Source organism: Suncus etruscus, chromosome 17 (assembly GCF_024139225.1).
Source record: "Suncus etruscus isolate mSunEtr1 chromosome 17, mSunEtr1.pri.cur, whole genome shotgun sequence".
Taxonomy (NCBI): Eukaryota; Metazoa; Chordata; class Mammalia; order Eulipotyphla; family Soricidae; genus Suncus; species Suncus etruscus.
In genome coordinates, this window is record NC_064864.1 from 61721616 (window position 1) to 61738401 (window position 16786).

At 35.6% G+C, this 16786-nt stretch overlaps 1 protein-coding gene across 2 annotated transcripts in view; it reads left to right on the forward strand.

Moving 5' to 3' along the window:
• Positions 1–16786, forward strand: part of ATRNL1 (attractin like 1) — a 733758-nt gene that overhangs the window by 244708 nt on the left and 472264 nt on the right. For both annotated transcript variants that reach the window (XM_049764403.1, XM_049764404.1), the window contains exon 22: positions 8980–9074. In XM_049764403.1, coding sequence (XP_049620360.1) covers positions 8980–9074 — 95 coding nt within the window. The remainder of the gene's footprint in view (positions 1–8979; positions 9075–16786) is intronic.

The window sequence follows — 16786 nt, forward strand, 5'->3', positions numbered from 1 at the left end:
ATTACCACCCTTAGTTAGAAAGTGGGTGCTTCCTAGCAAGCTTTTGGTAACTACGTAATAGTAGTACACATACAAATTGCCACCAGCTAAGTATGTACTGTTACTAAACAGGCAAATATTTTAATCTTTGCAATTTTTTTGAGTGTCCTATCTGACAATTCTTGGAAGGCCCTGAGGTCACTCAATGACAGTGCTGAGCCCAAGAGATGATCAGGGACTCTTGACACATTCCACAATGCATAAGGGAATATTTTTATTGATGGGTGTTTGACCAAAGTCTTATAGATTGTCATATAATGTTACTTTACATTTTTCAATTTATTTTCATGAAGTGGTATCCTTTTCCTGGAAAAACTTATTTAAATAAAAATGAGCTTTTCCCTGGCCCCCCTCCGCTCACCAGACCTAGACTATGAAACATTTGCTTCAAATAAAACCTAAGCAGATGCCCATATGTCACTGCAGAAGAATGCAAAGTTCAGCTATTTAGAGATAATATCAAGGGAGGGAAGGTTGAATTTGAAGAGGCCATGACGCATATTATATGAAAAAAGAACCCCTAAATTAGAATGATTGACATATAAACTTTGGGGATTATTGTCTATATCCTTTCATTTTTGAATGATAGAAAAATAACCTGTTGAGTTCACTGTAGCTCCTAGGTCACACAATCATATTAAAAGTGTGGCTAATTGGGGCTGGAGAGATAGTACAACGGTGGGGCATTTGCCTTGCATGCAGCTGACCCAGGAGGGACCCAGTTCGATTCCCGGCATCCTATATGCTCCTCCAGTCTTTCAGGGGTGATTTCTGAGTGCAGAGCCAGGAGTAATCCCTGAGTGCAGCTGGGTGTGGTCCTAAAACAAAACAATCAATCAAGTTTATTTTTAAAGTAGTGTGGATAATTACTAGATTTAGTACATTTTCTGTGATAATATAGTAGCAAATATTAAACTTGTACAATTCCTGCAACAGATTTTATCTTTTGAATTAGTTTGACTGGTCCAAGTTCAAAAGTAATTTTCTTTTCTTTTCTTTTTTATGGGGGGAGGGCACACCTAGTCATGTTCAGAGGACACTTTGGGCCCAGCACTCAGGAATTACTCCTGGTGGGTGGGAGACCATATGGGATGTCAAAGGTCTAACTCAGGTTGGCCACAGCAAGGTAAACACCTTATTCACTGTACTACTGCTCTAGCCCCAAGAACAATTCTTAAATTGGTCATTTTAAGCATACATAGCACTGTTTAGAAAACAAAGAAAAACTGAGATTTATTGACTCTAATGTACAAAAGAATGTACTGTTAGTTATTTCATGTCATGCAGGTGTGACTTATTTTTCCTCCTAAAGACTGAAGACTTCCTTCTGTAAAGTTAGGAGAGAGTGTCACTAATTAGCGTGGACTCACTTTTGTTTATCCAATATACATATATTTATTGAATAACCACTTTGTTGGACTCTTGGGATATTATAGTGAAAAGACAGTTTCTGCTCCATTGAATCTTATAAGCTAGTCAGGAAAATTAAACCTGCTATACAATTACCTAAATATTCTTGTCATGAGAACTTGGATGAGAATGATAGATACTTGGGGAGTGTGTTGCCAGAGAGCCTGCCCTAGTTTGTGGTAGAGAAGAGGGTGACTGAATGAGTAGACTCAAAGCAGGTGCAAGATTGGGTTTTGGCTCGGGAGATGGGATTTGGAGGGAGACTGGGTTAGCAATATGGCTTGAGTTTGGGAACAAGAAGAGTCAGCGGGGGAAGTATGTACAAACTCTGGGGCTATTCACAATGTAGTGAGGGATTTATTAAACTCTAGAAAACTAGGGAAAGAGAAGCAAGCAATGAGTTTCCTGAGACATGCAGGATCTACTTTGTGCTTTGATTAACACCTTCTAAGGCTTTGTGTCTTCAAGAAAAATGGGAAGTCTTTGAAGGGTGTCAGAAAGAAAGCAAAATGCTAAATTATGCTTTGAAAATAAGTCTGTTGGCAAAGTGTCAACAGCTAGGTGAGGACAATGGAATGTGAGAATTGATGGTTTCGGCCATTTTCTGAGGCTTGTTCTTGGAACCACGTATTATGATTATAATGCAATGAGACCATGAAGAAACTGGCACTTAAGTTCTTATACATGCTATCATTTAGGAAGCAATTTTCTAAGTTCAGAAATTTACTTTTGTGACACATAATTATACATAAGCCATTATTTAGCATCTATAGGATTTTTTGATATTGTTAAAATGTGCATACTCTTAGGATCCTTTGGGGTGAGTAACATATGATCATGAACATATAATTTTATGAAAAAGTATATAACTATGTGTAAATATACTTGAGAATCTTCTTTTTTTGTTTGGGGCCATACTTGGAATTGCTAAGGACTTACTGCTGGCTCAGTAATCACTTCTCTAAGTGCTTGGGGGGGGGGACACCATATATTCAGTGCTTAAAACTGAATTCAGGTTAGCTACATTCAAGACTTATGTGCTCTATTTTCTTTCACTGTTTCTGTCTCTCTCTCTCTCCATATTTTTGTTTGACTTTCAGTATTTCTTGCTATTCACTCAGAGCAGTGTACTAAATAACAGAATCAAAATAATGTATTGAATGTTTTGTTTTATGATTCAGTTTTCTATAAACCAAATATACACTTGCATAATTGTGATTAACCTGTGGAGCAATCCTCTGAGATGGAATGTTTCATCTCACTGAAGTTAATTAACCTCATAAGATAACCCAGTTGGTAAATATGAGATGACAATAGAGATATTCTTAAATGCTATGGATAATGCTAAATTGAAAGTGAAGAACCTTATTAGCTAACATTAATGCTTTCAAAACTCCAGAAGAAAATGTAATCTTATATAACAATTATTCTGGTTCCCAAATGTGATAAAATTTGTTTGAACAATGTCAGCATATAGCAAATTCAAATCAGTATTAGTCAGTTTTTAATCTCATTGAGTACTTAGTGTTTTAGATAGTAAATATAGATATTTTCAATGTATACTTTTTGTACATGACATAACTGTCCATGCCCACCTGACTCTTCATTCAGTGGTCATTCCTGGCCTTGATTTGCAGGAGCATATACTGTACTGGGTATTGAACCTGGGGTTGCTGCATACAAGGCAAGTACCCTACCCATTGTGCTATTTCTCTGGCCCAACACAGATTCTGAAAAATTTTTAGTTAATTATCATTTTCTTAAAATTATGTTATTTCAGGAACTGAAATGATGGTGATGAAGTGATGGTGCCATGGGTAGGGCACTTGCCTGGCATGGCTCACCCAGGTTCAATTCCCAGCATCCCTAATGTTTCCCTGAGTAACGTCAGGAGTGATTTTTGAGTGAAGAGCCAGAATAACCCGTGAATATTGCAAAGTGTCCCCCCAAAAGCAAATACCTTATTTCATGTTTCTTTTGAAAAATGTTTAAAAATTCAGGCTTTGCTTTAACATCAAATATATAATGTCCTTAGAAACTTGCTTCAGTAATTCAATTGTCTTTCAACATGTCTTTTCCTAGATATAAATTTTTAGTTTTCAGTTTGTACAAATTATTTGGGGGGTGGCTACATCAAGAGTACTCAAAGCTCACTCTTGACTATGCTCAGTGATATCCTGGTGCTTGGGGACCATAGGATGTGCTAGGGATTAAACCCAGGTTGACATAAGCAAGGCAAACATCCTACAGCCTATACCAGCTGTTTCTGGCCCTGCATGAATTCTTTAAACATGTTATATAAGTTGAAAGTCTTCCCCTTAGCATTATTATATATAATATTAAAGTAGGTAATATTATATATTATAATATATTAGTATATATTATATATAACCAATTATATATATATATATATATATATATATATATATATATATATATATATATATATATATATATATATATGTTTTTGGGCCACACCCAGCAGCACTCGGGTTACTTCTGACTCTGCACTCAAAAATCACTCCTAGCAGATTTGGGAGATCATCTGGGATGCTGGGAATTGAACTTGGGTCTGTCCCAGATTGGCCACATGCAAGGCTAACACCCTATCATTGTGCTATCCATCCAACCCCTTTTTATAGCATTTTATTTTATTAAAACTTTTATCATGCTAGTTTTTCTTTGGGGGGGAGGGGTGGGTCACACCTGGTGGTGCTCAGGGTTACTTTTGACTCTGCACTCAGGAATCACCCCTGATAGTACTTGGAAATCCATATGGGATGGCAGGATTGAATCTGGATATGCTGAGTACAGGCAAATGCTCTACCCCATTATACTATCTTTTCAGCCCCACTATTTGATTATTATTATTATTATATGTAATTTGTTACTTATTCTTCATAGAAAGTGACAGTTCTTATTTTTGTTCTCTGTTGATTCACCCATAATTAAACAACCTACAGAAATGTACTGATGTAGGTAAAATTTTAATTCCCAGGCTTGCTCTAGTCATTATTATCTTGTATGATTTTATTATCTCCTAAATGGGAGTGAAGTAAGAATGAGATGAAATTTTTGGAACAATATCCTAGGACTGGAGAGGTAGTGGACTTGTTAAGGTGCGGTCTTTGTGTGCATCCAGATTTGATTTAATCTCTGACATTGCATCAACTTCTGATCATCACTGGATAGAGCTATGGAGGTCATGGAAAACCAGCACTCGTGGGCTGAGGCAGAACTGTTTTCTCAGGCTTTTTCTCTGCCAACCTGGAAAAAGAAATTGTTTCATGCAACTTTACCCAATATGCAATTGAAAACCATGGGAAGAATATGTCCAAAGAATAAAAAGGCTTTGTGAATACTCATTTAAAAACCCTCCCCTTTTATCTTAATTATGCAAGTAATTTATTCTAGAAAAGCGAGACAAAAAAGTTCCAATGATTAATGACAACTCCTCTACCCAAAGAAAATAGTTGCTAATATGGTGTTAGGTATTCTACCACTATTTATCTGTGCACTGGCATGCATAATAGACTGAATGATGTGCCACTAAAGATGACCAACAAAAACACCAAATAACTGGGGCCAGAGTGGTGGCACAAGCAGTAAGGCATCTGCTTGCCAATGCTAGCCTAGGATGGACTTCAGTTCAATTCCCTGGCGTCCCATATGGTTCCCTAAGTCAGGAGCAATTTCTGAGCGCATAGCCATGAGTAATCCCTGAGTATCATTGAGTGTGGCCCAAAAACGAAAACCAAAAGCTAAACACTGAATACTCTATGATTTAGGGATACAGTTGGTCAACTCTTCAAAATATGTTACCACTCCTACTACTAGATTACCAGTATCTCCCCATCTCTGTTCATTGGAACCCCTTTGACTTGGTTCCTCTTTCCCCCTTTTGTTACCTTCGGTCCACTATCAATGTTTCTTTTGTCATTGTCTGTTTCTTTGTTTTACTTCTTTGTACCCCTCATATGAGTGGTATCATCTGGTATTTGGCCCTTCCTTCTGATTTATTTCATTTAGCATGATCCTTTTCAAATTCTATCCATGTTCTTAAGCAAGGAAAAATTTCACCTTCCCTTACAGTTGAATAGGATCTCATTATATGTACACACTGTATTTTATTTATGCACTCATCATCTATCTATTGGACATGAACTTCACTAGCCCATGCTTTGACTCTTACTAATATTGCTGCAGTGAACATTGGCATGCATATAGCTATCAAAATTATTGTTTTTTATTTTTTATATTGACATCTAGGAGTGAAATTGCTAGGCAATACAGTGAATGCATGTTTGGTTTTGTGAAAAAATTTGATGTTGATAATCTTCATATTCACAAAAGTCAACACCCAGAAAACAGCCAAATAAACAGATAGAGAGAAAAACTGCTGAGACAGTTCAACAAAACAGACATAGGCAGCCCATAGGCTGGCTCCTGAACAATAATTATTATCACTTATATCAAGAAAATTTGAATAGAAAGGACAGTGAAACTTACTCCTGTGTGATGTCCTATACAAAACTGAACAAAACAATAAATATGATGGGGTTGCACTCAGAGAAACCCCTAATAAAGCTTCTGGGAATGTAAATTGGTTCAGCCTCTCTGGGGAGTTTTGTGACTTAAACTCCCATAAAAATGTTGCTAATTTCCAAATTATTGTCTTCAACATGTCCCTGAGCATGGCCTTCTCATATAACTTGAAATTTCAATAAGTTACACAAACTCAGCATCTTGTAAGACTCTAATTCACTCCTTAATCTCTAGCAAATAAGAAAATTCTTTTTTTTTTTTTTTGGGTCACACCCAGCAGCCCTCAGGGGCTATTCCTGGCTCTAAGCTCAGAAATCACTCCTAGCAGGCTTGGGGGCCATATGGGATGCCAGAATTCGAACCACTGACCTTCTGCATGAAAGGCAAATGCCTTACCTCCATGCTATCTCTCTGGCCCCAGGAAAATTCTTATTTGTCTCAGGTAATGACAGTTTGCTCGATTTTGAGTCCAGAATCCATTTTGTTCTTTGAAACGCTACACTTATTTTTTTCTGCTTATGTTTGTTGTGTTCCAATCACTGTTGTGTGTCTTACCCCTCTGAGTGGTTGTGCCACTGTTACCCCAGCCAGCATCACTTATGGTCTGTTTTCTTAACACAGGCCTGTTCTTACTCTGTGGTTTCTGTACTTTTTTTTTCTACCTGGATTATATTTTCTCTATTGGTCTCCTCTCTCTCTCTCTCTCTCTCTCTCTCTCTCTCTCTCTCTCTCTCTCTCTTATTTTATTTTTATTAATTTGGTTTTTTAAATTTTGGTTTTGGGGGCCACACTCAGTGGCACTCAGGGGTTACTCCTGGCTCTGTGCTTAGAAATTACTCCTGGCAGGCTCAGCGGACTGTATGAGATGCCGAGAATCAAATCTGGGTCAACAACATGCAAGGCAAATGCCCTATCTGCTGTGCCATCACTCCAGCCCCTCTCATTTTATTTAATTTTATTATTTTTTGGTTATTGGGCCACCTTCATCAGTGAGCAGGGGCTACTTCTGCTGCTACACTCATGAATCACTATTGATAGGCTTGGTGGAGGACCATCTGTGGTATAGGGGATTGAGCTCAGGTTGGCTGTATAAAAGGCAAGCGCCCTACCCTCTACTATTGCTCTGCCCCTATCTCCTCTCTCTCTTATCTTTAAATAACCTCTTCTCAAAGTTACTAACAATTTTCTGACCCTGACAATAGTTTCTGTCTTCACTGTTTTATTCTTCTCAAAAGCACTTATCACCATCTATTATACTATATATTCATTACTAATTTTCAGTATAGATCTAGAAGAATCTAAGTTGCATAAAGTCAGAAATTTTTGCTTAGGGCTTTCTCCTGACTCTTGCTTAGGAATCTCTCCTGGCAGGCTTAGAGGACAATATGGACAGCCAGGAAATAAACTTGCATTGGCTGTGTGCAAAACAGGTACCCAAGCCATTGTACATTTTCCAGCCCAATAATTTTTTTTGTGTGTGTGAGCAGGGATAAATCTTGTGATGCTCAGGGGTAACTCCTGGCTCTGTACTCAAAAATGACTGCTGGTGATGCTCAGGGAACCAAGTAGGATGCTGGGGATTGAATCAGGTAGGCTGTGTGTGCAAGGCAAGCACCCTATCTTCTGGCCCCTCAGGAATATTTTTAATTTTTAAAAATATTTTTTAATATTTTTAATGTCCTGTCCAGGGCCTATTTGTATTTGACTCTGCTGTTCTGGTAGTCTGATGAGATGGGGAGTATCGGTTTATTGCATAATCCTCATCATGTCTAATGGTTCTTCTTAAATGCTAAGAAGGATGCAGTATTGCTTTGCTCTGTATTATTCAAGTAATATGTATGCTGGTTCTCACAGAGTATATAGTAAGCAATGGAGGAAAAGGATGCTAATAGTTTTATCAATCAAACCAGTGGGATTATTCCATTTTAGTTTTTTTTATTTTAATGGTGCTTAATGACTGAGGGTGTAACATGAAAGCTCTATATCAAAACATAGAAATCATATCTATAATAATTTGAATTTTATGGCTATAGATGTCAGTTCAACATTATTAATAATTCTTCACTATTATTTTCTGTGACTTGGTGCTAATGTTTTTATAATGGTATTTACCACACCCTGGGCTGGTGCTGGAACTAACTCCACACAACCCTTTGATCTGTATGGAGGCTCGATCTCTTTGTTCATTTGAAGGAATATTTCCTGGGTGGGGGTAGTGAGTGATATATTTTCCTCCCTAAAACAAGATGGTAGGTTTTGAATCACTTTTGGTTTTATATGTACATGGAAAAAAGTCCCCTCCCCTCAATTCTTTTTCTATCAATTGTTAATAAAAAGTCACTACCGTAGTCAATGTTTTTTAGAGTCATTTAAGAAGTACTAAAAGTAACAACCACAAAAGGGGCTCAGAGAGGGAGTAGAGTGGGTAAAGTTTGTCCTCATGTGCCAGTCTAAGGCTCAACACACCATATGCACCCCAACCCCTGTCCAGAGTGCAGTCTGTGTGACTCAATGCAAAAATAAAAGAAAATAAATGATATTTAAAAAACCCACAAAAATAAATGAGCACTAACCGCATTATGGCATATGTTGAAATATTCTAAGCTATTTGTATTTGACATAAATTTTGTTTGTATAAAAATGTCTTTCTACCTACAAAACTTTAACTGGAACCAAATACAACAAAGTATTTTCTTTCTTTTTTCTGCCATTGTAAGATTGTAGATATGTTTTTCTTTTATGTAACTTCCAGAATGTCTGGAGCATTTATGGAACTTTTATGATCATAGCAGAAGGAGTAAATATTTAAAAAAATAATTACTACCTTTTCAATAGACATATATGGCTTTTTTGTTGCTTGTTGATAATGATTTAGATTTTGAGTAGATTAATAAGAAAAACTGTTGATCGGTTTCAAAACCGACATGCGATTATCAATTGACTGCTTTAAATATACACTTTGGGTTGTCTTTTTTCCCTCCACAGATAGCCTTTTGATTGATTATCAGTTTACATTCAGCTTATTACAGGAAGATGATCGTCACCACACTGCCATCAACTTCATAGCAAATCCAGAACAGGTGAGAAGGCAATTTATCTTTGTGTGTGTGTCTGTGTAATTATAGTAAATCCAGGATACAACTGTTGTCATCTTTTATTACATTCCTGCCTCTTCTTAGGATTATCACACTGTAGGGGTTTAGTACATACACTAGTCCTGTTTATTTTTTTTTCTTTCTGTAAAATTTAGATAAACTTGTGATTCAGAAAATTTGTGAGTTTGCTGTTTTCACATTCCTACACTTTTAAATTATATTATTCCTATTATTTATTCATGCTTATGGCTATGCTTCTGTTTTTTATTAGATCTTCTACATTTTTATTCAAAACTAAAATCCATAAGTTCTATATAGTAGTAAATTTTCATTGTGTTCTTTTTCTAAGTTCACTGACTTATGGGAGGTATGCTTACTTACCTTTTCTTTATATAATTTATTTATACGATTGACATATAAGTTAAAAATGTACAAGTTGGGGGCAAAAAAATCTACATACAGCTTGTTGCTTTGATACAGTTTTGTACTGCAATACGAGTCTCACTATAGAAATGAGCCAGCACCCTGTCACCTCATATAACTTTTCTGTCCATGCAAGTTTTATCTGAACTCTCTCTCATGAGAGTTAATTTCGATTTTTGTTCACCTAGCAACTTTTAAAGCTTATAACACAATATTGCCATTAAGTGCTATACAGTGTATTAGATTTCTAGGATTTACTTATCTGTTTTTAAGTTAGTACTCTAAAACATTTCCACTCTTTCTCAAGAAGTCTCCAGGGTCTAGAAGTACTATATTGAATATTTGTATTTTTTCAAAACCAGGTGCTTTATTTTCATGCTCATTGTAGGGGCTTGGTTAGGTTTGGAGAACATAGATCTAAGAAATGGGTTTAGTTTTCTTATTTCTTTTTTGGGGGGGGGGTGTTACACCCAGCAGTGCTCAGGGGTTACTTCTGGCTTTATACTGAGAAATCACCCCTGGCAGGCTCGGGGGACCATATGGGATGCCGGGATTTGAACCACCATCGTTCTGCGTCTAAGGCAAATGCCTTACCGCTGTGCTATCTCTCCTGCCCTGGGGTTAGTTTTCTTTTCTTTTCTTTTCTTTTTTTTTTTTTTTGACATTTTTGTGGCTTTTTTATTTTCTTTTTTTTTATTGTAAGAATTTATCCAAGAGACAAAACTGATTAACATAATGAGGTAAACTAACATAACATAATATAGTGACATAACATAACATATAATATAATTGATATAATAATAATAATAATACATGTAAGTCAAAGAAAGTTTCTGATTAAAAACACAATTTTTTTCCATAATGGCTTTCATATCTTTCACTGTAGTATTTTAGGTATATATTAACATTGAATCGGGGGAATACCCATCATCAACTATGTCCTCCGCCCATTCCAGTTCCCTTTCTACAACCCATATACCCCACCATCACCCCCCGGGGCTGCTAGAGTAGGTGGTCCCCTCTTTGTCTGGCTTACTATTAGTGATCACATATCTGTTTGGTCCTGGAATCCTCCCTTGTTTCCCCCTCTATTTAAGAGGCAGAGCTAGAAAAATCAAGGTATTTGGTTTTGTTTAAAGGAAAGAAAAGCAATAGATTGGGGTACAAAATAAGAGGAAAAAAAAAAGTCAAAAGTCAAATATGCTGAAAATGGGCAGAGTCCCTCTAGAGGCTTCCAACCTCAGTTTGAGAGAGGACGTGAAAAAGGTAATTGAGATACCACAACAATACAGAAAAAAAAATTTAATTAAATAACCGGTGAGCACTACAGCAATAAAGACAGGCACCACACAATAGTCTCGGTTCTGAAATCAAATCATGCTCGAGTGCAAAAAGAAGAGAAAGACAAGACAAAATAAAATAAAATAATATTGGAGACCTCAAGTGTAGTCTCCACACCAAAATAAAGACGTCAAAAAAAATCGATCAATCGATAAATAAACATGTGGAAAAATGATTGTTTTGTGCTTTTTTTTTTCTCCTTTTCTTTATCCCCCTGCATAGGCACAGTAACTACTGGGGATATTGTAGAGGGAATTCCCTTGACCTAGGAGATACAGGGTTTCTCCACCCCTGAAGTATATTGTCATGAGATTAACTCTAGACTCCTTGCATGATCCTTTACTCTCCCCTTGCTGCTTTCGTGGTGTGTGGAAGACTTCTGCTTTGTCTTGAATAGTAAAATCAGATCTCTGTTTCTAGAGATCTTGGTGGCTGTGCAGCTCAGGGGTTTAGTTTTCTTAAAAAACAAAGAAATGCCTAGAAATGTTCCCTTTTCTCTTTTGCTCTGAGAAGACACAATGAAAAGAGATATGTGTGTGAACTGTGAATCTGTTACCAATCCTGTTTTGGCAATTCTTAGCTTCCAGATTTGTGAGAAATAAATTTCTGTTATTTATAAACAAGACTATGGTGAGTTTTCTTTCTCTTCCTTACAGAATTAGATAAATGAAGATAATAAGAATTAAATTTCTACTTTTGAGTGTGGGTATCCAGTTTTCCCTACACTATCTATTGAAGAGCCTGTCTTTCCCATCACATATTTGCGACCCCTCATGAAAGATGTCCATGTACATGGGCTTATATCTGAACTCTCATTTGCACTCATTGCATTGGCCACATGTCATTCTTTTTTGACAATTTTTTCTCTTTCTGTATGATGTGAGTGTGTGTGTGTGTGTGTGTGTGTGTGTGTGTGTCTGTCTGTCTGTCTGTCTGTCTATTGTGTTGAGTCACTGAGTCACTGTGAATTACAAAATTATATGACCACGTTTTAGGTATACAGTGTTCCAGTATTCCCAGTTCTCTTCTGCCTCTTTGGTAGTCACTTTTCTTTTTTTATTTTCTTTTAGACACAGTGGTTTACAGATCAGTTACTGCTAGTGTACTTTTAGTACCTCCAACCATGTGTTTTAACTGCAACGGTTTATTTTGTTTGCTTGTTTTTGGGTCAGACCCAGCAGTGCTCAGGGGTCACTCCTGGCTCTACATTCAGAAATTGCCCCTGGCAAGCACGGGGGACCATATGGGATGCCAGAATTTGAACCACCTTCCTTCTGTATGGAAGGCAAATGCCTTACCTCCATGCTATCTCTCCGGCCCTAGTTTTTTTTTTTTTTTTTTTTTTTTTATAGTTTGTTTTCTTTTTGCTTTTTTGATAGGTGACATACTTGGAGTTGCTCAAGACTTATTCCTGACTCTGCAATTAAGGATCACTGTTGGTTGGGTTGGGGGAATCATAAGGCGTATCCAAGACTGAACTAGGGCTAGATGCATGCAAGGCAAGCATCTTACCCACTGTAGTATCTCCTGACACAATCTGCTGTGGTTTTTAAATATATTTTTAAATTAGGAAGTGTGATGTTTCAGCTTTATTAGTTTTTTAAGAGTGCTGCCTTTTTAAACTATTTTGTGATTCCATAAGCATTTAAGGTACTTTTGTTATATTTATGTTTCTGTAAAAAGTTTTTCACATGAATTTTGAGGGGATAATATAGAATTTATATATTGCTTTGGGCAAAATGAATTTTAACACTATTAGAGATTCCAATCTTTGTTCAAGATTTCTTTCCATTATCCATGTCTTTTGTTTATTTTACCAATATTTTTTTCTTTTTCAATGGGAAGATCTTTTACCTTTTAGATGACATTCATTCTTAATTTTTCTAATTGATATAATCATCTAGTTTATTAATATATTTAAAAACTGATATTTTTTAGGGACTGGAGTGATAGTACAGAGGAGTGTAGGGCATTTGCCTTGCACATGGATAACCCAGGTTCGATTCCTGGCATCCCTTGTGGTTCCCCCAAACCTTCTAGGAGTAATTTCTCAGCATAGAGCCAGAAATAACCCTTGGTCACTGCCAGGTGTGGCCCCCAAATCAAATCAACCAAATAAACAAATACAACCTCTTATGTTTAAAATTTTAGCTTGTGGGGGGGGCAAACCTAGTCTCCTACACTGGGAGGCTAAAGATCTATGTATTTTGTCCTGGTATATAATGTCCTCTTTTTCATTTTTTGAGATTCATGATATATATGTCTTTTCTTTCCCTCATTTGGTGATGTTTTGATCATTATTTATTTTAGAACTTTGGTTATTATTATTATTATCATTATTACTATAGTTGTTGTTGTTGTTCTTAGCATACCTGGTGGTATCTTGGTTATACACTAAAGAATTACTCCTGGGATTACACAGGGACCATGTGGGATGCCAGGGATTGAACCCAGGTTGTCTGTGTGCAACACAAGTTCTCTATCTTTTGAACGATTGCTCAAGCCTCCACTATTTTCTTAGTATAAGCTTTTTTTTTCTTTTCTTTGGGGACATTCTTAATACATATATTAATGTCATCTTTTGAGTCCATTAGACACTCTTTACTCACTCTTTTACATTGTTTAAGCGACACCAAGTGCTTAAAAATAAGCAAAATGTGGCAACTCTTGATCCCTCCCCTATCTAGCCCCTTAGAACTGTAGTCTTTAGTTTACACTTTTCTCCATGAAATTGCATATTCTTGGTATCTCTAGGTAAGTGTAATCTTACAATATTTGTCTTTTTGTTGACTCTCTCACATTGTTACTATAGTGTAACCACATTTCCAATGTTCATCCCCATTGCAGCCTATATGAATATTTTATTTTTTATCATTGGTTTCTTAATTAGTAGTAATTCTAAACTTCTGGGAGTAGAATTCTGACTCATTATGCAGATACACTTATAGCCCTTTCCAATATTTTGCATAGTGTCATATGTGTAATTCAGAAATGGTCATAATTCAGATTGCTTCTCTCCTATGGTTTCCTCCTTCAATTTCAAGAAATTCTTAAGTTTTACTGTCATAGCTTTTAGCTGTCTTTCCTACTGTCTTGTCCAATTTACACCAAGAGCAGAAATTATGTTCTTTGAGGCTGAAGCATGCTAAACTGAATGAGAGGTATCACTTCTGAATGCTTATAACATCATTACTTCTAATTTATAATCTTACAGATATATTTTTAACTGAAGATATTCAATTAGAAACAATTTAAAATGAATATGGATTTTGGTCAAGACTACCCAGTTAAACTGGAAGCTATTACTAAAAATAAGATTCCTTAATTATTTATACATTCCCTCCACTTATAACAGATTTAATTCTAAGCCATTAAACATCACTTCTAGTCAGTGAACAATTTCTGTACTAGTTTTCTCTACCGTGTTATTCTGCTGAACTTACCCACATCAAACCAGCCATGTTTTTGAAAAGTGATTTTCATTTAGCATGATAATTTTCATTTACCATGATAATTGTCATAGGACATTTTTTGTCTCATAATTTTTTCTTGATCTTAAATTCTTGATCTTAATGAAATTTCTTGATCTTAATTTCTGGGAGTTAAACAAAAAATAACAATATATATATATATACAATCATAAGCACTATGGCCTGAAATCATACTAACTTTTTGGAAAAATTATTTAATGGTCATACATTAGATAAGTAATCTCAATTTTTAGACATTAGTTTTCCCTAAATTAATCAGCATGCATGTTAAAGAGATATTATTTAAATCCAAAGTAATGTGGCTCAAAAAAAATACTCTTTGTTAATTCATTTTATTAGCTCATGAACTTGATACAATGACCAGAAAGTGTAGAATTTGTCTGGTCTTGTTAATTCATTGTGATAACATAAATCACTATTAGTTACCAGTTATGCTCTTTCTTTCAATTTTAGGTTTTCCATGATATAACATTAATTACATATTAAGGTAATTGTTGCTACTTCTGATCAACATAATTTATTGAACAGATTCGTGCCTGAATGCTAGTTTGAAAAGAACTCTTGCTTTAGTTACTAGGGCCAAATTAATGTATAGCTACCTTCATGGCATTAATTTGGATCATTGTTAACTTTCTATCACAATATATTAAGAGAGGTAGCAATGTTTCATTAAATATGACACTGTATACAGATTGTGGAAATTTCCATCACATCTTACTCTAGAACTTAGTAGCTTAGCTGCCATCTTAATATCATAGACATTTATGAGCACAACTAACCAAAGATGCTTTATCTGTTTGAAATAATTCTAGTATTTAAACCCCTAGACTCTATTTTTCTTTGTTTTCTCTTTAAAACTTTTTTATAATCTTTATATGCAATATTAATGAGCACTATCCTGGAAATTCTGTGTCACTATCATTCAACTCCATTATAAAGTATTTTGCATGTACTTGAAGATGATTACTCTTATTTAATCTGCATTTTCTTCCTGAAATCAGTGAAGATAATGTTTTTTGATGTTTATTGAGAATTGGTCATAGTTCTTCAAGAAACTTAGCTGTCTGTGGTAATCATTAAAAATGGTCTCCTAAGCCAGGAGTGATTTCTGAATGCATAGTCAGGAGTAAGCCCTGAGTGTCACCAGATGTGACCCACCCACTCCCCCCCAAAAAACAAAAAATATATAGTTCTTACTTGAAATTAAAGATTGATCCGTAATATATTATTTAAATGGAATTAATACCATATATAATCCATCAAATTTTGCTTTTGTGATGTTACTTCTTTCTATACTTTTCTGACAGGAAAGGATCATATCCTTTAGACAATTTCACCACAGATTATTACATTAAAATGAGGATTTTCATTACCTACAAATTTATTTTTTCTGGGTGGCTCAAAAATTTTGACATATTTTTTCCTATTACTTACCTATTTTATCTTATTTTTAAAAATAGTAATATTAAGGAATACAGTAAGTGTTTTAGTATTTAGGTTTTATGTTTAAAAATTATGGCACATAACTATAAAGTTAAACAAATTGTGGGGCCGGGCGGTGGCGCAAGAGGTAAGGTGCCTGCCTTGCCTGCGCTAGCCTTGGACGGACCGCGGTTCGATCCCCCGGCATCCCATATGGGCCCCCAAGCCAGGAGCAACTTCTGAGCGCATAGCCAGGAGTAACCCCTGAGCGTTACCGGGTGTGGCCCAAAAACCAAAAAAAAAACAAAAACAAAAACAAAAAAAAAACAAATTGAATTAAGATGATCATTTTTGTCAGAAACGTGTATTAGTTATAATCACACATACTTTGTGGTTTCTCAACTCTTAGAGTAAGAAAATAACAAATAATATTTAAAGATATGTCTTATGTATATGTTCCTTGAGAGTAAATGAAAAGCACCTGTACTCTAGTAATAAATAATTTGATGATAAATAATAAACTATTTGATGATAAAAATCTTTAGTGCTCCTCTGTAAAGTTGTTTAAAACATGTGATCACTTTTTTTCTGATATGGGTTCATTGTTATTATCCCCAAATTATATTATATATTTTAAGTATTTTTTTTCACTAGAGAATGTGTATAATAATACAACATAGACCCAATAATACTACATGAATTATGCTACAATGCGGTAAGAATTACTTTGGATTAAATCAAACTTACTTCAAGAGCTGAAGCAATAGTACAGGAAGTAGAGTACTTGTCTTGTATGTGGCTGTCTCGGTTTTGATCTACAATACCACATACGGTCCCCTGAACACAGAGCCAGGAATAAACACTGAGCACTTCTGAGTGTGGCCCCAAGACCCTCAAAATCAATCAACAAAACTAAACCAAACCTCTATTATTCAAATGTGAACAAAATAAGCCAAAAAATCAACATACACACAGCAAAAGCCTTTCACATAAAGAAGGTCATCATGTTATAGAAGAGAA